At 39.1% G+C, this 21,573-nt stretch overlaps 1 protein-coding gene across 2 annotated transcripts in view; it reads left to right on the top strand.

The window, feature by feature from the left end:
• Window positions 1–3,548: 3,548 nt before the first annotated feature.
• Window positions 3,549–21,573, top strand: part of NDUFS4 (NADH:ubiquinone oxidoreductase subunit S4) — a 101,063-nt gene continuing 83,038 nt past the window's right edge. The window contains exon 1 of one of the 2 annotated variants that reach the window (XR_006890153.1): window positions 3,549–3,693. Coding sequence is in view for 1 of the 2 variants with exons in the window: in XM_046671981.1 (XP_046527937.1) it covers window positions 3,596–3,693 (98 nt within the window). In the remaining variant the exon portion in view is untranslated. The remainder of the gene's footprint in view (window positions 3,694–21,573) is intronic. The other variant, XM_046671981.1, reaches the window with a different exon arrangement.

Here is a 21,573-nt window from a genome sequence, read left to right as displayed (position 1 = left end):
GGTCAGCAAGACCTCAGGTAGAGGCGGCTGAAAGAATCCAGCAGAAGGTCAAGAGAACCAGAGATTCTACACGAGTGTATTGCTGGCAATGCTGCTTTTGGATCATGGGCTGTGTAGAAAGGCAAAAAGCCGGAAAGTGGAGGCTTCCCTGGGGATTCTAAATTCATAGAAGGAGGGGACTAGAATACATGGTAGGAAGAGAGGTTGGGTTTTGGTCAATGGGACTCGGGTCAGGGCTACAAAAGGTTGTCCTTATGAACGTTGGCACAGAGAGTAAGTTACTCCTTAAAAAAGAAAAAATCTTCATTAAAATTTAACCCAAACATTAAAGCCACCCTTGGGCTTAAAATTCCCTCTGAAATAGAGAAACCCGAAGCAGTCACACATAAGTATGGCCAACTGATTTTTTGACAAATGTACAACACAATTCAATGGAAGAAGGATAGTCTTCCTAACATATAGTGATGGACCAAGTGGATATCCACAGGTAAAAACTGAATCTCAACCTAAACCTCACATCTTATTAACTAAAAACTTAACTTAAAAACTAACTCAAAATGGATCATGGACTTAAATGTAAAAGGTAAAACTAAAAAAACCTTTAGAAGCAAACATAGGAGAAAATCTTTAGGACCTAGGGTTGGTGAACAGTACTTGGACATGACACCAAAAGCACAATCCATAAATTGAAAAATGACTAAAGTGGGCTTCGTGAAGTTTTAAAAACATTTACTAAGCAACAGATCCTGTTAAGAGGATGAAAAGACAAGCTACAGATAGAAGAAAATATTACTAAACAACATTTCTGATAAAAGACTTGTATCTTGGATATATAAAGACCTCTCAAAATGCAACAGCAAAAAACAAATAATGCAATTAGAAAATGGGCAAAAGACATGACATTTAACTAAATAGAATATACATGTGGCAAATGACCACATGAAAAGATATTTAACATCATTAGCCATTAGGGGAATGAAAATTAAGACCATAATGAGATATCACTAGATACCTATCATACCTATTATTTATGTTAGCTGAGCTGAAGTTAAATAGTAACAATGCCAAATACTGGTGAGGATATGGAGAAACTGGATCTCGCACATTGCTAGTAAGAATGTGAAATGGTATAGCTACTCTGGAAAATAGTTCGGCAGTTTCTTAAAAAACTAAACATACATGTATCACATGACCCAGTTTTGCATTTTTGAGAAGTTGTTCCAGAGAAGCGAAAATTTATGTTCACACAAAAACCTGTACATAATTGTTCATAGCAGTTTTATTTGTGATAGCCAAAAACGGGAAACAACCAAAATGTTCTGCAACAGGGGAATGGTTAAACCAACTGTGGTCCATCCATATATATATATCTATCCTATTGGTTTTGTTTTTCTGGAGAATCCTGACAATACACTATGGCACGCTACTCAGCAATAAGAAGGAATACACTATTGATACACACAATAACTTGGACAGATCTCAAGGACATTATACTGAGTGAAAGAAGTGAATCTCAAAAAGTCATACACTGCATGTGTCCATTCATAGAACATTGCTAAAATGTCAAAATTATAAAAATGGAAACAGGATAGTAGGGGCCAGGAGTTAGGGGTGGGTGGGCATTACTATAAAAGGGTAGCATGGGGGAGATCTTTGTGGTGATGGAATAGTTCTGTATTTTTTTTTAATTTCTTGCTTTTATTTATTTATTTTCTTTTCAGGAAGATTAGCTCTGAGCTAACATCTGCTGCCAATCCTCCTCTTTTTGCTGAGGAAAACTGGCCCTGAGCTAACATCTGTGCCCATCTTCCTCTACTTTCCATGTGGGACGCCTACCACAGCATGGCTTGCCAAGCGGTGCCATGTCCGCACCCGGGATCCGAACTGGCGAAGCCCAGGCCGCCAAAGCAGAACGTGTGCACTTAACTGCTGTGCCACTGGGCTGGCCCCTCTTGCTTTTATTCTTGAATACTGTGTTTTTTTTTGAGGAGGATTAGCCTGAGCTAACATCTGCTGCCAATCCTCTTCTTTATGCTGAGGATGATTGGCCCTGAGCTAACAGCTGTGCCCATCTTCCTCTATTTTATATGTGGGACACCTGCCACAGGATGGCTTGATAAGCAGTGCGTAGGTACACGCCTGGGATCCACACTGGTGAACCCCAGGTGGCCAAAGTGGAATGCATGAACTGAACTGCTACACCACCAGGCCAGCCCCGAATAGTTCTGTATCTTGATTGTGGCAGTGGTTTCATGAACTGACACGTGATAAAATGACGTAGGACTATACAAACACTTTACATCACTGTCAGTTTTCTGGCTTTGATATTGTACTAGAGTTATATAAGGTGTCATCAGTGGGGGAAACTGTGTGAAGGATACACAAGATCTCTCTGTACTATTTTTGCAGCTTCCTGTGAAATCTATCATTATTTCAAAATAAAAAGTTTAAAAGAAAATTCCCTCTGAGACAGCTCTCCTTAGCTTTCCTTCATCTTTCTGTGCGTGAGCTAACAGCTGTTGCCATCTTTTTGTTTGTTTCTGCTTTTTCTCCCCAAATCCACCCAGTACATAGTTATATACTTTAGTTGTGGGTCCTTCCAGTTGTGGCATGTGGGATACCGCCTCAACATGGCCCAATGAGCTGTGCCATGTCCTTGTCCAGGATCTGAACCAGTGAAACCCTGGGCCACCGAAGCAGAGTGAGTGAACCCAACCACTCGGCCTCGGGGCCGGCCCCTCACGTGCTTAATTTTAAGAGCAGCAATGTTCCAGCGTTTAAAAAAATCTCTTAAAAAACAAATCCTGCAAATTAACCTGCTTTTTATTTTATATAATCCACAGTGAATCATTGTTCTTAAGGTCAGTATCCCATAATACAAACATGTTTCCAACACTCGCCTCAGAAGATAATTTTGTTTTATATGAATAGAGCACTAATCAGATTCTTAGTGGCAATTGATGATTACACATTCAGAATTTACTGGGAAAACAGTGATATCAAATACTATGTTCCATTAGTTTTTAATATAAATCCGCACGTCATAAAAATAATCTTTTTCCAGGCCATGTGTCCAGACTTGCCGTTTGGAAAATATGATCATTACAACTACAGAACATCAAACTGAATACAGCCCTTTCCTGAGGGCTTGCAAACTGAATCTGGCAACACTTTGGAAAAGTAATACTTTAGGTTCTCAAGAACCCAAAGAGCCCTCTGGCTCTTCCAGTGGGTTCAGCCCTAAATATTCTGAGTCCTTTGAAAAAACTTATGAGTTGCAGGTGTTTAAGTTTTCAAGTATTTTCTTTTGGTCTTTTCATTAAATAACCAGTCCTAACAACAAACAAGGATTACAATTTATGGGGGTAATATTTACACTTAATGTACTTCTGCATTTTTCTTCCATCCATTTTCCTTTTTATCTCTTTCAACCAAACCTTTCACCTCTTTTCTAAACTCCAGTATTTAACAAAACGTCAAACAAAAAAATAAAATAAACCAAAAAACCACTCCATTACAGTGTGGTTGCGCTAGCTTGCGAACGAAGGAAGTTTGTCCCTTGCGGTGATCCGTCCTGGTGTTTGCCTGCAGCAAGATGGCGGCGGTCTCAATGTCAGTGGCGCTGAGGCAAGCGTTGTGGGGGAGAAGGGCAGTGGCTGTAGCTGCCGTTTCTGTTTCCAGGGTTCCAACCAGGTAATAGGATTTCTGTGCATTTCCTCTCCTTCAGGCTTCTCGCGTCTCTCCACTTTTGCGGTGATGTCTACCGGCCAGGGCCCGGACCTCGGGGAAAGCGTCCTCTCTTGACCCTTTCCTTGGGAGAGGGCGGGCGGATTTGGGACTAGCTGTGATCAAGGGGCGCTGGCCAGGCGAGTGGGGGCGTCACTGCGGGCAGGGGCGGGCAGGCCCTCTGGTTTCTTGGAAACTTTGGGGCTGTTGGTCTGGGACAGGTTCTGTAGGGTGGCGTTGTCTCCGGAGCGGGAGCCCGGCCCCAGCCTCTGGAAAAGGGGCGGAGCCTCACGCGTTTCCTCTCCCCTTCCGCACCCCTCCATTTTTCACCTGTTCACCCATCACTCTAGTCCTTGCTGGAGGGATAAATCCATCTCTTCGTTCCGCGGCTTCAAGTGGTGTTGATTTGGTTTCTAAACAGAAAGATTGTTTTATTCATCAGTCCGCTTGGGAGGAAAACTTGGTTGGAATTCAATGTTAGTAAAAATCTCACTGCTAGGAACCTTGGAAGGTAATTTTTAAAAGGCTGGTGGTGATGTTGGGAGGGTGCCCATCCAGAATTTTATTAAAGCCTCACAATAATTCACAGATTGTCGTTATTGTTTTGCCTTGAAGCATTTTTGTGCTGATGAATTCTTTTTTTCTGACTGCTTTACTTAATTCTCCATTTCCCTATTTTTCCGAATTTTCCCGATTTGGTTATAATACGACCACAACAGCGTACATGCACACACACTAGCATTTTTATCTGCGAAGAATTTTTTATCGCTGTTTTCGCAGCTTGTTAGTATAAATATAAACCAGGGCTTATGTTGAGTGTCTTCTACATGCTGTGGCGACTGCATTAAGGTGCGTAGAACAAGGATGCAAAGACTGAATGGCCAGATGTGAAGGAGGTGGGAGGATTGGGGGTGATTAAAATTGAAAAAAGGGTCTAGTCAAATGCTAATTAGTGTTTCATTAAATAAATACGAAGGGAAAGCAGAGTTAGAACTAGAGTTAATTAGAAAGGATTTTTGAAGGTAAGTTTTATTAAGGTTTTAAATAGTGGGTGTTGGATGGGAAAGAAGAGGATGTCCTGGGTCGGATCAATGGCTTGTGAAAAGACTTGAAGGCAATAGTAGAGACATATATGCATAATATAGTCATTGAAAAATAAGGATGCTAAGATTGGGGAAAGGTAAAAAATTTTTAGTTAACTGTTCTACATGTGGGGAACTTGAAGAATGGAAAGTATTTCTCTGAGGTAAAAAACTCCACTGGTTGACTTAGGAATAGAATCGAGGTACCCGGGTTAGTTTTTGTTTCCTAGACATTATGGAGATTAATTTTGGATTCCTTTGTTGTTTTTTTTTTTTTTTTTTGAGGAAGATTAGCCCTGAGCTAACTACTGCCAGTCCTCCTCTTTTTTTTGCTGAGGAAGCCTGGCCCTGAGCTAACATCCATTCCCATCTTCCTCTACTTTATACATGTGGCGCCTACCACAGCATGGTGTGCCAAGCAGTGCCATGTCCGCACCCGGGATCTGAACCGGCGAACCCCAGGCCTCTGAGAAGCGAACGTGCGAACTTAACCGCTGCGCAACTGGGCCAGCCCCAATTTTGCATTCCTGAATAATAATGTGTTCACAGTAGCCCTAGAACTGAAAACAGATTTTTAGGGTCCTCTGGTGCATGGCTAATCAAAACATGATTGTAAATCTAAACTTAAGTCACATTTTGTCAGCAATTAAGTAGTTGAAGTTAAGATACTAGATTTTGGAAACTTTCATGATAATTAGTGCTACTTACCCAAATTTAAAGAATTTCTGCTTGAAAATGTATTAGAAGACATTTGAAAATAAAATTTTAAATCGTATTAGATCGCCTTTGTTTCACACTTTAAAAGACTTAAAAGCCAAGGAAAACAAATTTTAAACAAACCAAATGACATTTATTTGCTTTCCGTATATACCACTTTTTTACCCAAAGAGCTTACGATGTCTGTCTCACGTCGAGGGAGATTTATGGCCCTTCTCCCTTACATATTATTTGCTTTTCGTCTTTAAGCACTCTTTCCATTATGGTTTGATAGTAATGAGGATCCAAAAAAGTTGAGTGTGGACAGAGAACAGTAAATGGGGAAGTCTACATCTAAAATTCACTTTATCGTAATGCTTAGAAAACATTTGCAAATGATGTACCATTTCAGATCACTTGAGTAAAATGAGGGAGAGTAAAATCAGTAAGGCACTTGGTAAGGAGGAGAGAAGTGAAGAAATACGGATATTGAAGAAAAGGAAGTGTCAGTTGAAGGCAGGAAGCAGTTAACTGCTACATTAGCTTATATGAATTTAACTATAGTATATCAGTAAAAAACAAGCAAACCAAGAAACCCAACAACATATACACACAAGAGAGAGAGAAAAAAATTGTTTTAACAGTGTAGATGATTCAGCTGCTAGTTACTGAACTCATGCTCTAGAGTGAGTCCCGGTTTCCACATGCTTCCCATTTCCCTGGACTCAATGAGAGGGGGCAAAACTCTGGATAAATGGCCTACGTTTGTCCTTACTTTCCTAAGGGCTTGTCCAGGGTAAGTTTAACTATTTAGGATTTTAATCTGAAAGCCGGATCAAATAGCACTCTATTTCAAAATAGTAATACTTAGGACTCAGAACATTTGGTGCAGTGGTTTTTGTTTTCGTTTTCTTTAACCTATTCATGTATACTTTTCTCAGCCTTGTTTCATCACTTCTCAGTTAGACTGAGTCTTGTGTTTACCCCATCATAGCTCCTTAGGGTCCTCAGAGGGTATTAATTAATCACTGTTTTGGGGACTAAGCCTCTCTGGGACCTGTTTGTGAGGCCTATTTTATGCTCCAATCTCTGGCTTTATTTTGTTGCTCTATTTCCTTTTTCAGCATTAGATAAGGCAGTATGAAGTTATGAGTCTGCAGGAACCTCCAATGACTAAGAGGTCCTAAGGGTGACAGGAGTTCTGTGTATATTACACCTTGCTAGGAAACTCTCTTAGCCCAAATTTGAGAAGCATTTAGGACATTTAAAATCAGTAAGTGGACTTCTACTTTAGATAGGCTGGATAAACAAATTCATCTCTGAAGGGCAGATACTTTTGCTGTCTTTGAACATATCAAAGCCTAGTATTGTGAACATGAAATGTTTCTACAGTATCCTCTAATAGGTTTCATTGTTTTGCTTATTTTCCTCATTAAAAAATACCTATATTTAGTTGGTCTGTTTTCATCAGTAGCAGACTCTTTGTTGAATTCTTAGGAGAATTAGATTTTTCTTTTTTGAGGAAGATTAACCCTGAGCTAACATGTGCCGTCAACCCTCCTCTTTTTGCCGAGGAAGATTGGCCCTGAGCTAACATCTGCGCCCATCTTCCTCTATTTTATATGTGGGACGCCTGCTACAGCGTAGTTTGACAAGTGGTATATAGGTGCACACTGGGGATCTGAACCCAAGAACCCCGGGCCCCCAGTGTGGAACATGCAAACTTAACCACTACGCTACCAGACCAGCCCTGAGAATTAAATATTTTAATACTAATAAATATTAGAATAGTGTCTGACACATAGTAAACTTTATCTAAATAAATGCTAATTTTATTTTTGGTTTGAATAGCCTTAATATATTTCTTTTCTTTAATTTTGGTGGTAGATACTGTGGTAGATGGTATTATTGTTTAAAATATTTTCTTCCATTCCCTGTGACAGCATTATATATCACTGCGCCATTGGCTAAGTGTCTTGTTTTGGCCAATGAAATGTTACTGGAAATGATATGGCATGTCAAGCCGAATCTTTAAGAGCTGTCTCATGTTTTCAATGTCCCTTTTCCCTTGGAAATGAGTGTTTTGCCAGGTCCCCTTTCTCCTGGAATGATGATAACATGGAGCAAAGCAGAAGCTGATTCTTGTAGGTTATATAACATATAAAGTGACTAAGAAATAAACCTTTGTTGTAAGCCACAAAGATGTTTAGATTGTTGGTTACCTTTACTGACTCTTTTTTATACATACGGATACACATTTGCGCACACACACATTTGCAGATCAGCAGGTTTTAGCACTTGGACTGATGGTCTGGTGAAGTCACACACTTTTAGAAGGCTGGAAAAGATTTTATTTATTTTTGTATACTTCACAGCACCTAGTTTGATGGCTCACACATAACAGGTAGATGATTATCACATAGATGAGTAAATATATATTTAGAGATACATGATTGTGAGAACAGACAGGAGCCATAGGCAGTATTTCTGTTAATAGCCTTATCAGTGAAAACCAAGTAGGCACTAACCTACATAAATGTGAATATAAAATATCTATAACATTCTTTTCTAATTATTTGCAATGGTCTGAGTTTAGGATATTCACCTAACCCTCTGTTAACTTCTGGATTGAACTTGTCTCATAGATAGATTGTTTTTGTACTTATATATTTCGTTGACAAGTGTTCTGACTCCTGTATTCAGATTTAAAAAAAGAAGTGGAAATGAATTTATTTGGGAAAGGGTACTCATGGAACATGAAAGCTTTTTAGGAATAATGGTAACTAAATGGGATGATTAGACTTGCTCTCTGCAAGCTGCTTTACATGAAGTTTTTAAAAATTAATAATACCTGAGGCTTAATGGGGAAGGATGCAGCAGCTTGGTTCCTATGTAATGCATGTTAGAAGAGGTCTCTGGGTATGGGGTGAATACAAAATAAGACAATTTCAAATGGCGAGGCTTCTAAAATATATCCCTTCGTGAAAGTTGAGAATCATTTTTATTGTATTTATTTTGAGCACAAATTAATAATAGCAGTTAACATTTATTTCTCACTTACCTTGTGTTAGCCACTGTGTCAAGGACTTGATCTGCATCGTCATGTAATTTTCACAGTAATCCTGTGAACTCAGGTGTTCTTAGTCTCATTTTTCAGATGAGGAAACCGATACAGCTGAGGAAACAGATTTTTAAGTTTACTAGGAAATACGAGGAAAAACAGAAATAAGTTTACTAGGAAATTTAGCAGTCTAAAGGAATATGTTGACTTTTGCAGTGAGAAATATTTTGTCTGATAATAGTAAATTAAAACCCCAGTGTCTTCTCTGTTTTCTTTTCCTTTTAACAAGGTATGTTCTTTATATGAGAGACTATCCAATGGTCTTTACTTTCACTCCACTGTTCCTTTTGTACAGTGAGGGTCTCCAATTGAGGAATTAGGGCTTTTATGTGTGTGTGTGAGGAAGATTGGCCCTGAGCTAACATCTCTTGCCAAGCTTCCTCTTTTTGCTTGAGGAAGATTGTCGCTGAGCTAACATCTGTGCCAGTCTTCCTCTATTTTATGTGGGATGCCGCCACAGTGTGGCTTGACTAGCAGTGCTAGGTCCATGCCTGGGATCTGAACCTGCGAACCCTGGGCTGCTGAAGTGGAGCACGTGAACTCAACTGCTACGCCACCAGCCAGCCCCCCTTGTTTTTTAATAGTATGGGTTTTTTCCTCTAAATTTTGTAATTATTTGTGGTGAGAGACTTTCTATAAATGACTTCTTATATTTTCTTACCCTCTTAAACAAAACACATATAATATGTGTATTAAACAAGGTATACTGAAAACATTTTTTTCTTTTACTCCAGTGATCATTAGGAAAAACAAGTATTGTGTTCTGCTGCCTTTAAAAACTATCAGGTGTCTGCTGTGCTTTCAGAGTTCTTGTGTCTGTCTTTTGATAGGGTTTTTGTATCCTTCCTTGGTTGGTCTGCTTCCTTTTAGCAGTTTCACTACCCCTTTTCATTTATCATGGGTTTGAATACCAAGCAAGGAAACCTGTTAGAATTTTGTGTAAGATAAAGTAGGCTTGATGAAGCTCTGATGATGGCCACAATTTATATTGTTGTGATTAAAGCCTTGAGCATTTTTAAGATTGACAGATAATTACATATAATACATGAAGTCTTATTATAACTTTTCTTTTTCTTTTTTTTTAAAGATTTATTTTTCCTTTTTCTACCCAAAGCCCCCCGGTACATAGTTGTATACTTTTAGTTGTGGGTCCTTCCAGTTGTGGCATGTGGGATGCCATCTCAGCATGGCCTGATGAGTGGTGTCAGGTCGGCACCGAGGATTCGAACCAGTGAAACCCTGGGCCGCTGAAGCGGAGTGCATGAACTTAACCACTTGGCTGGCCCCCTATCACTTTTCTTTTTAGTTTTCAGTGTCCAAAGACCCAGATGGAACCTTATTGTACCTGAATTACGCAGTGGCCACATTCTTCATAATGAGTTTCATCTAAATATTTGGATATTTTAGCAAACTAGTCTAAGTCTTTTGTCCTTTAAGTAATGGCATGAGAGCAGTTCAGAATTTCTGCTTTCAAATTCTCTTTCTGTTATTTGTTATTGGGCATTTTGATAGGTGAATACAACCTTAGTTTCTTTAGAACTAGTTAGTTGCTCACATGAGACATTTTCTTTTTGCCTTTACTCACTAGACTTAATTTTTTCTTTATAGGATCATGTTCCTTTTCAGTGTTTTTAAATGCTTGCAGTGCATCAAAATCACCTGTTGTGAACATAAGACGTTCAGATGTCTTGGCCCCAATATATATTGGTTCAGTAAGTTTAGGTTAAGGTTTAGCTCCATGGCTATTCTAATGGGAAGCAAGGGCTGAGAACTACTGTTTTATTTTATTTTTTAAATAGTTTCCATGCTATATCTTGAAAGACTTCAAAATGCTTTTTTCCTTGTGGGAGGGGTGAAGGAGATTTCCAGAAACACACACAAATGCTCACATTTTTGCATATTTTCCTAATCTAAGCTTTATGTTTTTCACCCATGCACCGTATAGAGCCTTTTTCTTGGAGAAACTTTCCTTTGAGGCAAAGCAGGCATTTTGATAATTTTGGAGAAGGCAGGCCATGTTATTCACTCTCTAGAGACCCTTGGTCTTCCTTTTGGAAGGGCTCAGGTTTAATATAGCGCAGCTGTTGAACTCTGCCCTTCAAAGTTTTAAGAAAGTGTTTTGTCCTTTAAAATGGAAATGGCTTTTTTAGGGAGGTGGTCTTTGGGTGGATGTAGTTCTCTAAGAAAGTTTCATGCTTTTCTAGAGTTCTTTTGTTTCAGTGATTTTTTTTTTTTTTTGCAGCACCTGTATCTCATCAGTCTTTATGTTACTTTGATATAAATTTTAGAGAGAGAGATATATATATGTTCACTCACACACAAATATATCATGCACTCTAACTTATTCCAAACAGAATCAAGAAATAATACTCATACTCATCAAATGCACGGTTTTGCAGCTGGTTCCCTCTCGGTAGCTGGTATTTATAAGCACCTTCTTCCAGGACCCATTTCATCTTCCCTTCGCCCTCCACAAACCCTGCGGCTGGTCATGGTGCTCTGCCTGGTTAGGGGACCATAATCTGCCTTCCTGAAGGGTCTGGGTCATGGCAGTCCTACCTGGATTGGATTCTGCTCATTCCCTGGGGACTTCAAACCCAGGACGTGCTAGCCCACAAAATGCGGTATGGAATCTCCTGTTTCAGTGATTTTTTTAAGAATTGTTTCAGATGTGAGCACTATCTCTGAGAGTAAAGATCTGGCTGCTTTGTAATATGTTTTGCTATATCCTTAACAAAGCTGGATGAAGAGTTTCTTTCTTTGTGTTTTCTAGGACTCAAAAATATGTTCTTTCCTTTATTCAGCCACTCCGTACATAAGTAGATGGTCCTTGAATAGGGTTTACTAGACAAAAGATCCTGTTCTAGATGACTGTTCAGCAAGCCATATGCTCCTTCTGAAACTGTCAGTCTGTCTCGATGAGTTTTAAAGTGAATACAGATGTTTTGGCTCTTTTGAGGACTACCACTCTGTGTGGAAAGAGTACTTTTTTTTCAAGAGATTTCTTGAATATACTTATAGAAATTTGCATGAAATTTGTATTTAATAACTTTTTGTCTGTCTAATGAAATTAGATTTAATTTGACATTAGTAATTTGAATTTAATTTTAATATCCTTAGTATAAATGAGATTTGGAGAAATAAAATAGGTCTCAATATGGCTTTTGTTAAGATTTTGTACTTTAGTCTTTTTAAAAATTTGTAACTTGAAGTGCTTTGTAGTATTTACTTTTGTGCAATGAAAGGTGATATTTTGGCAGGAAGGGATAAGCTTTTAGATGTTCAGTGCCTTCTACTTTGGTGGGTTAACTCTAGAAATTATAGTTCATAGATTCACTTAATGTTTGAGTTGGAAGAATTTAAGGCGAGAATCTCTAGAACTTTCTGCGTGTTGATTATCTAGCAGTTGAGGAATATATGAGAATTTCTGGTAGCCCTAGAAAACCCTCTATACTTTTAGACTCAGAAACTGGTGTTTCCCTTGAATACTACATAGAAAAATTCTAACTCCCATGCACATGTCAGCCGTTCAGATAATTGAAGACGTTTGTCATCACTCATTCTCCCTCCAAGTCTGTGTGCTAGGCTTAGCATGTCCAGTTTGTTTACCCTTTATTAGTGACCAGATTTCCTAATGCTTTACTACCTCCGGGTACTCCTTAGGATGTATTTCATTTTGCCAGCATCTTTCTTTGAACCATATACTGTACTTTTAACTAAATGAACTATATATTGTACTTTTTTTTTTTTTTTTTTAAGATTTTATTTTTTCCTTTTTCTCCTCAAAGCCCCCCCGGTACATAGTTGTATATTCTTGGTTGTGGGTCCTTCTAGTTGTGGTATGTGGGATGCCGCCTCAGCGTGGTTTGATGAGCAGTGTCATGTCCGCGCCCAGGATTCGAACCAACGAAACACTGGGCCGCCTGCAGCGGAGCGCGCGAACTTAACCACTCGGCCACGGGGCCAGCCCCTATATATTGCACTTTTAATTAAATGAGATTATTAGTGACTTGAAAGTAAAGAGTTGACTCTAGGTTGGATTTAATTATTTTTTTTTATTTTTAAAATTATAAAGAAAAGTTTACATTTTTCCTTTTGGTGAGCAGTTTTTAGAATTTTAACACATGTATAGATTGTGTAACCATAATAATCAGGGTATAGAATAACGAAAGGCTTTACGCCAAAAGACTCCCTCGTGTTATCCCTCCCAACGCCTCTAATCCGTGGCAACAAGTTATCTTTTCTTCATCTCCATGGTTTTCTAATATTGAGACTAATATAAATGGAACCGTACAGTATACAACTTTGTGAAGATTGTTTTCTTCGCTCAGCACAGTGCCTTTGAGATTCATCCAAGTTGTGTATATCAATAGTTCATTCCTTTTAATTGCTAAGTAGTATTCCATTATGTAGATGTACCACAGTTTATCCATTCACCTCTTGAAAGACATTTGGATTATTTCCAGTTTTTGACAGTTGCAAATAGAGCCGTTGTAAACACTTTTGTACTGGATTTTGTGTGAGCATGATTTCATGTCTCTAGAGTAGATACCCAGGAGGGAGATTCCTGGATTGTAGGGAACATATGCTTAATTTTATAAGATACTGCCAAACCACTTTGCAGAGTGGTTGTACTGTTTTGCTTTTGGTATTGTCAGTATTTTTAAATTTAGCCATTTTAATAGGTGTAGAATGGTATTTCATTGTGATTGTTTTATAACAACTTTATTGACATATAATTAACATACCATAAAATTTCACTCATATAAAGTGTATCAGTTGATGGTTTTTAGTATTTTAACAGAGTTGTGCAACTATTCACAGTCAATTTTAGAACATTTTCATCACCCCAAAAAGAAACCCCATGCCCACCAGCAGACACTCCCTGTTTCTCCCTTCCCCCTAGCCCTAGGTAACCACCAGTCTACTTTCTGTCTCTATAGATTTGTCTACTCTGCATATTTCTTATGAATGCAATTGTGTCATCTTTTGTGATGCCTCTTTTCCTTAGCATAATGTTTTCAACGTTTTTCCAAGTTGTAGCATCTATTAGTACTTTATTCCTTCTTATTGATGACAAATATTTTATTGAAAGGACATACGATTTTTTTTTTTTTGAGGAAGATCAGCCCTGAGCTAACATCTGCTGCCAATCCTCCTTTTTTTGCTGAGAAAGACTGGCCCTGAGCTAACATCCGTGCCCATCTTCCTCTACTTTATATGTGGGATGCCTACCACAGCATGGCTTGCCAAGTGGTGCCATGTCCGCACCTGGCATCCAAACCAGTGAACCCCGGGGCACCGAAGTGGAATGTGTGCACTTAACCGCTGCACCACTGGATTGGCCCCGATATATTTTTTTTTTCCTGATTTTTCTCCCCAAATCTCCCTAGTACCTAGTTGTATATTTTAGTTTTGGGGCCTTCTAGTTGTGGCATGGGGTATGCTGCCTCAGTGTGGCCTGATGAGCAGTGCCATGTCTGCGCCCAGGATCTGAACCTGTGAAACCCCAGGCCGCTGAAGCAGAGCGAGCGAACTTAACCACTCAGCCACATGGCGGCCTGACGATATTTTATTTATCCATTAGTTGATGAATGTTTGGTTTGTTTCCACTTTTTGGCTATTATGAATAATGTCCTATGAACATTCCTGCACAAGTTTTTGCATGGACATATGTTTACATTCTTTTGGTTATATACAGAGGAGTTGAATTGCTGGGTAATGTGGTAACTCTATGTTTAGTCTTTTGAGTAACTGCCAGACTCTTTTTCCAAAATGGTTGCACCATTTTATGTTCCCACCAGCAGTGAATAAAGGTTCCAGTGTCTTCACAACCTCATTGTAGGGGCATTAGCTGGCGGCCCCCCATGTGTCCTTGAGGCTCCTTATCTGGGCTATGTGCCAGCACTCATCATGATAACACATCATGGTAACAGTCCTGGGCTTGGTCAACCCAGCTGCTTTCTTGTGGGATAATTGGCACAAAGACCATCGAGGTCTGGAGGAAAACAGAGGCCCTTTGGGAGGAGGGGTTCTGGTCCTTGGAATGCAGGTCATACAGGTATGATCCCCCTTGGCAAGCACGCAGCCTTTGTTCCTCTGCCTACTTAAACAAACTTCTTTGGGGAGGCTGTAGTGGTGCGCAGATATACGTCCAGCCGGCAGCCCCTGAACGCTTTCCCTTTACGTAAGTCCCAGTAAATCTATATGTCTCGCCTGCTGTCTCCAGGTCGTTTCTTCGGTCTCTCGGCACAATATCCCACTGCCCTAGCTCAGCTGGTTGTGCAGCCTTACACTCATCAATGCTTATTATTATCTTCTTTATTATAACCATCCTAGTTAGTATGAAGTGGTGTCTGGTGGTTTTGATTTGCATTTCCATGTGGCTAACTCATTGTGATTTTAATATGCATTTCCCCAGTGGATAATGATGTTGGACTTTGGTGAAGTGTCTATTCATGTCTTTTACCCATTTTTTAATTGGGTGGTTTATTTTCTTATTGTTGAGCTTTGAGTTCTTAAAATATTCTGGATACAAGTCCTTTGTCAGATATGTGGTTTGCAGATACTTTCTCCTAATCTGTAGCTTTTCTTTTCGTTCTTTTAGAAGTAGTTTTCATACAGTAAACATTCTTAATTTTGATAAAGTCCAATTTACCAGTTGTTTTCTTTTATGGATTGTACTTTTGTTGTCATATCTAAGAACTCTGCTTAACCCCAGGCCATGAAGGTTTTTTCCTATATTTTCTTCTTGAAGTTTTGATCCATTTTGAGTGGATTTTTTTTTCTGCTGAGGAAGATTCACCCTGAGCTAACATCTGTGCCAATCTTCCTCTATTTTTTTTTTCAGTGTGTGGTTCACCAGCACAACATGGCTGCTAACAGAGCCATGTAGGTCTGCACTGGGAACAGAACCCAGGCCACCGAAGTGGAGCGGGCTGGACTTAACCACTAGGCCACGAGGGCTAGCCCTGAATGAATTTTTTTTTTTTCTGAGGAAGATTGGTTCTGAGCTAACACCGTCAATCCTCCTCTTTTTGTTGAGGAAGACTGGCCCTGAGCTAACCTCCATGCCCGTCTTCCTCTACTTTATATGTGGGACGCCTATCACAGCATGGCTTTTGCCAAGTGGTGCCATGTCTGCACCCAGGATCTGAACCGGCGAACCCTGGGCTGCCGAGAAGCGGAACATGTGAACTTAACTGCTGCGCCACTGGGCCAGCCCCTGAATGAATTTTTTTTATAAATTATGAAATTTAGATTGAGGTTAGTGTTTTTGCGTATGGATGTATACTTGTTCCAACACCATTTATTGTAAAGACTATCCTTTTCCAATGAATTGCTTTTGTACCTTTGTCAACAATCAGTTGTCTGTATTTGTCTGGGTCAGTTTTTGTACTCTCTGTTCTGTTCCATTGCTTTAAATCCCTTTGCCAGTATCACGGTCTTGATTACTGTAGCTTTATAATAAATGTGTATTATAATTGCATAGTTGTGATTCTTCCAATTTCATTCTTTTTCAGAAATTTTTAAGCTGTTCTAGTTCCTTTGCCTTTTCATCTAAATTTTAGAAGCAGCTTATCTATTATCTATGTAAAATTCATCTGGGATTTTGATTGGTGTTGTTTTAAATCTATAGATTAATTTGAGGAGAGTTGTCATTTTTACTATGTTGAGTCTTCCAACCCATAAATGTGGTATGTCTCTTCACTTATTGATTGATTTCTTTCATCAGAGTTTTGTACTTTTGAATGTGCAGATCCTGTATATGTTTTGTTAGATTTATGCGTAAGTATCTGAATTTTGGGGGACTATGGTAAATAGCATTGTTTTTAAAATTTCAATTTCTAATTTTACGTTGCTGTATTGAAAAATAGGATTTATTTTGTGTGTTGACTTTGTATCCTGCAACCTTGCTAAATTCACCTGTTAGTTCCATAAATATTTTGTAGATTCTTTGGGACTTTTTAAATAGGTAGTCATGCACTCTGTGAATAGGGACAGTTTATTTTTTCTGTTCCAATCCCTATGCCTTTTGTTTCTTTTTGGTTTCTGGAAGGATGTTAAATAAGAGTGGTGACAGTAGACACCCTTGGCATTTGCCAGTCTTAGGGAAAAGCATTCAATTTTTCACCATTAAGTAAAATGTTAGCTAAAGATTTTTTTGTAGAAATGCCTTTTATCAGATTGAGGAAGTTTCCTTTTTTTTTTTTTTTTTTTCCTTTTTCTCCTCAAATCCCCTCAGTACATAGTTGTATATTTTAGTTGTGGGTCCTTCTAGTTGTGGCATGTGGGATGCCATCTCAGCATGGCCTGATGAGTGGTGCCATGTCTGCACCCAGGATCCGAACCCATGAAACCCTGGGTTGCCAAAGCAGAGTGCTCGAACTTAACCACTCCGCTACAGGGCCGGCCCCAAGGAAATTTCCTTCTACTTCTAGTTTGCTAATAGTTTTTTATCAAGAATGCGTGTTATATTTTGTCTAATCCCTTTTCTGCATCAATTGATATATTCTTGTGGTTTTTCTTATTTAAACTGTTACGATGGTGGATTATATTGATTGGTTTTCAAATATTGAACCAGCCTTGTGTTCTCAGGATAGGCCCCACTTGATTGTGTTAATTCTTTTTATATATTGCCATATTTGATTTGCTAGTATTTTGTTGAGGATTTTTGTGTCTATGTTTTTGAAGGATATTGGTCTGTAGCTTTCTTTTTCGTACTGTTTTTGTTTAGATTTGGTATCAGGGTAATGCTAGACTCATAAAATGAGCTTGGAAGTCTTTCCTAATCTTCTGTTTTCTTTTGAATTACTTTAGTTTCATACAAATTTTGATATGTTGTGTTTTATTTTCTTTTGGTTCAAAGTATTTTCTTATTTTCCTTGAAACTTCCTCTTCGATGCATGGATTATTTATAAATGTTTTATTTAATTTCCAAGTATTTGGAGATTTTCCTATGTTTTGAAAACGCAATTCCCTGGGATTTCCCTTTGCAGATTCCATCCGGAAACTTGTGGCTCTTGTTAGCCTGCTCTGTAGTGCAGTCCTACAGTTACATTCGTATCAGGGGCTAAGGAACAGGAGGACAGAGAGAAAAAACAACAGGAAAATAGATGTTGGTTCTACCTTCTTAGAATTGCAACTTCAGTGAATGGAGAGAATGGTTTCCTTCTCTCAGAGTTTTGGCTCTTGCAGGTTTCCATGTGGCCACAAGATTGCCTCTGGCTGGTATATGGTGATGAGAGAATGGAGAAAAGAGAAAAAAATGGTTGACTTGCACTCTCACCCATTTCTATTAGTTCCCTTTCTAGTTCTTTGGAGCAGAGTGCTTCTTTTGGAGTAGTGCTCACTTCTGGGTTTCCAGCTGCATTAAGTTCAGGCGTGGGGGGCGGGGCGGCGATGGACCCCCTGGCCAAGTGGTTAATCATGCGCTCCACTTTGGGCAGCCCAGGGTTTCGCTGGTTCAGATCCTGGGCATGGACATGGCACTGCTCATCAGGCCACATTGAGGCGGTGTCCCACATGCCGCAACTAGGACCCACAACTGTAATATACAACTATGTAATGGGGGGATTTGGGGAGAAAAAGCAGAAGAAAAAAAAAAGATTGGCAACAGTTGTTAGCTCAGGTGCCAATCTTTAAAAAAAAAGAAGTTCAAGCAGGGGATACTGGTGGGAAAAAACATGGTAAACTCACTGCTGGTTCAGTGGTACTTCCAATTCTGGTGATCTCTGAGCTGCCTGCTATTTACTTTTCAGAGTCGTCAAATAACTGTTCTGTGCATCCTGTCCACAGTTCGTGGTTGCATTCAGCGGGGGAGAGAGGCCAGAGTGTGCTTAACTACATCTTACCAGGACCAGCCATCCTAAGAGGAATTATTTTTAATACTATTTTTTTCAAAGATTGGCACCTGAGCTAATAACTGTCACCAATCTTCTTTCTTCTTCTTCTTCTCCTCCTCAAAGCCCCCCACTACGTAGTTGTGTATTCTAGTTGTAGGTCTTTCTGGTTGTGCTACGTGGGACGCTGCCTCAGCATGGCCTGATGAGCGGTGCCGTGTCAGCTCCCAGGATCTGAACTGGCGAAACCCTGGGCCGCCAAAGCAGAACATGCAAGCTCAACCACTGGACCACGGGGCCGGCCTCTAAGACGAATTATTTTTAAAGCTAAATTCTAATATTTCTTATATTTTAGCACGTCTAAATAGATTTGGAAGATCTAAAAAGGATTCAAAAAAGTTGTTCATAACTTCAGATTCTACACCATTGATTCTCAACTGTGGTGGGAGGAAGGGAGGAGTTAACATATCAGAATCTTAGAAATGGGGCAGAGAAAGGGTTTCAAAATACGTGTGCCCTGGGTTGAAAATCATGGCATTTAATAAAAGATGGAAGTTTGTTGTCCATATAAGTGGACAGAAAAATACATTGAGTCACTGGTTTAGACCATCAACCAATAAATCTTAACTTCTTTGTGAGAATGTGGGAGTCACAGTTTTATTTTGAGTAACTGATGGAAGTTTTGGTGACTTCTCTCTAGAAATATGTATACTCATATATATAATATCAGAATTTTTAGGGGATTCATGGATCCCAGGCTTTACAGCCTGTAGAGAGTATTAGATCTTACAAGTTTTGTTTATGACTAGCTCTTGTGTTAGACCTTTCTCAGTAACAAGTCACAGAATCCTAGAAACTCAGATGACTGACTTAGGGAAGAAAAGGGAATTGGTTTATGTCACCAAGCAATGGAAAGGGCAAGGGTACAGCTAACTGGTCTCAGGGACCAGAGCTAGAAAGCAACTAGGCTCTCTTTCTGGTTTGTCTCTGTCATTCTCTTGAGTGACAGCTACTACTTCAGATTGTTTTTTCCTATGTGGCAGATATCATAGCTGATGGAAATTTTTTCAGTTCTAGAGAGGAACTGAAAATCCGTGTCTTTGGTACCATGTTTGGAAAATCCTGGGGAAATATTGAATTGAGTTAGATTAAAGTGACTAAGGGTACGGTCATTGTTTGTAATTCTACTTACACTGCTGTATCATATGCATGTAGATCATGGAACCCTGAAAGTCAGGTATAGTGAAAGCTGGGCTCCCTGAACAAAAATTATGAACACGAATATTTTATATTGAGATATCTTTAGGGAACAAATAATGTTTATATATAATGGTGGCAGCTGACCTCTTAACTTTTTTCCTAATGAACTCTGGGGTCTTTGCTTGCTAAAGTTTGTTCACTCGTTATAGAAATATTTGTATTTCTTTTCTAGTCTCACAGGACTGCATTTCTACAGAGTTTACTAGGATATATGCCTTTGGAACTTCTGCTTTGAGGATGAATGTATAGGGAAGAAATAGTCAAGCAAAGGCTAGATGATCATTTCTCAAGAGTCTTGCAGAAGGGCTTTGTCTTAGATTGGCATTTCCTAAAATTGAGTCTGAGACAAGGACTTGAGTGTAGGTGGTTTATTTGAGAGTTGACCTAGGAACTAGAAGTGAGGAGCCCAGGAATGAGACAGGGAAGAAGGAAAAAAGTGTGATGCTGAGATTGCTGCTGTGAGCAGTAGAGGCTCAGTTCCACTGGCACCTCCTGAGAAGCTTACAGAATGCCTTTCAGTATTGTCGACTTGAAAGATGGAAGGCTTGAACATTTATCCACTGGTTCTCATTTCTCTTTGGTTGAAGGTGTTAACTCTTCTGTACTTTGAGCTATACTTGTGCTTCTAAAGACCCTGAGGCATAATGGGATCACTTGAGGTGGTATGCTGGAGGAGGACCTGAGTCTGAGCTCCTCTAGCTATGGCTGAATGACAGATGGGTCAAGGGAATGTGACTTGAGTACCAAAGGTGTCCATTACAGGCTTCCTTACAACTCAAGAGTCCCTGTAACCTATTTTTTTAGGGGGTGCTAATAGTAAGAATTCTTATCATTAATAAAGATTATTAATGATAAGAATTCTATTCTAGAATAATAATTCTAGAATTCTAATAATGAGTTCTATATATAAGAATAGCTATCATATATTGAGCACTTGGGCACTGAGGTAATTGCTTTATATATGTTATTTCATCTCATGAAAGTGAATGATCTCATTTTAGATGGTCTGTTGACAATTATGTTATAGTTTAATCTGTTCCTAGGGTTGTAAATAACTCATATTTATTGGAATTTGCTTTATTCACCAGTATTCTGAAGGACATGACAAAGGATCAGGAAGCTGAGATCTTATAACTCACTTAACTGTAAATAATAATAGAAGTTCTCCAGGGAAGAGATGGTTTCTTCTATACAATTCCATGTTTAAAAAATTCGTAAAGGCAGAATACTCCCATATTCTCTACCAGATGGTTGACCAGGAACTGCGTATAACAACATCCCAGCAAACAAAGATCAACCTACAACGTTTTCTTTGAATTTGAGACTGTAACAGATAAGGTTAGTAGCCAGTAACCTAGATGATCTCATTCTCTGGGTGAGCATATATTTTCTCTTCACTGATACTACCTAAATGATTCAAAGATAGTTAAGGGAATTTTTTTCTACAGTTGCCTTTTAAGCTCTTGCTCCTGTCCCACTGTCATGTCTAACTGATTACTGTGGTAGTGGCCTTGTCTTCCATCTTATTAATGTGTTTTAGCATACCATTTTCATGCATTGTTAACACTGGGAGGGGTATAACGTGCGTCTGAGGTTATTTCACAAATTTCAATTTCCTCTTCCCTTAGTTGAGACTAAAAACGTTGTTATTCTGTTGCTAAGGAACAACAGAGGATTTAAGTTCATCTTAGTTACTGCTTGTAAGTGGCCCCTCATTAGGGCTCAAGTTTTTATTTTGGTCTCAAATTTAATCTTTTGGCTTTGAGTTCAAACTCTTCCAACTCCCTTAATAATCTCTTACTAGCGTCCTTGACTCTAGCTTTGGGAAAAACTGCTTTCCAGAGAT

The sequence above is a fragment of the Equus quagga genome, chromosome 9, assembly GCF_021613505.1.
Source record: "Equus quagga isolate Etosha38 chromosome 9, UCLA_HA_Equagga_1.0, whole genome shotgun sequence".
Taxonomy (NCBI): Eukaryota; Metazoa; Chordata; class Mammalia; order Perissodactyla; family Equidae; genus Equus; species Equus quagga.
The sequence above is the reverse complement of the archived record's forward strand: the minus strand, read 5'-3'. Positions and strand labels throughout refer to the sequence as shown.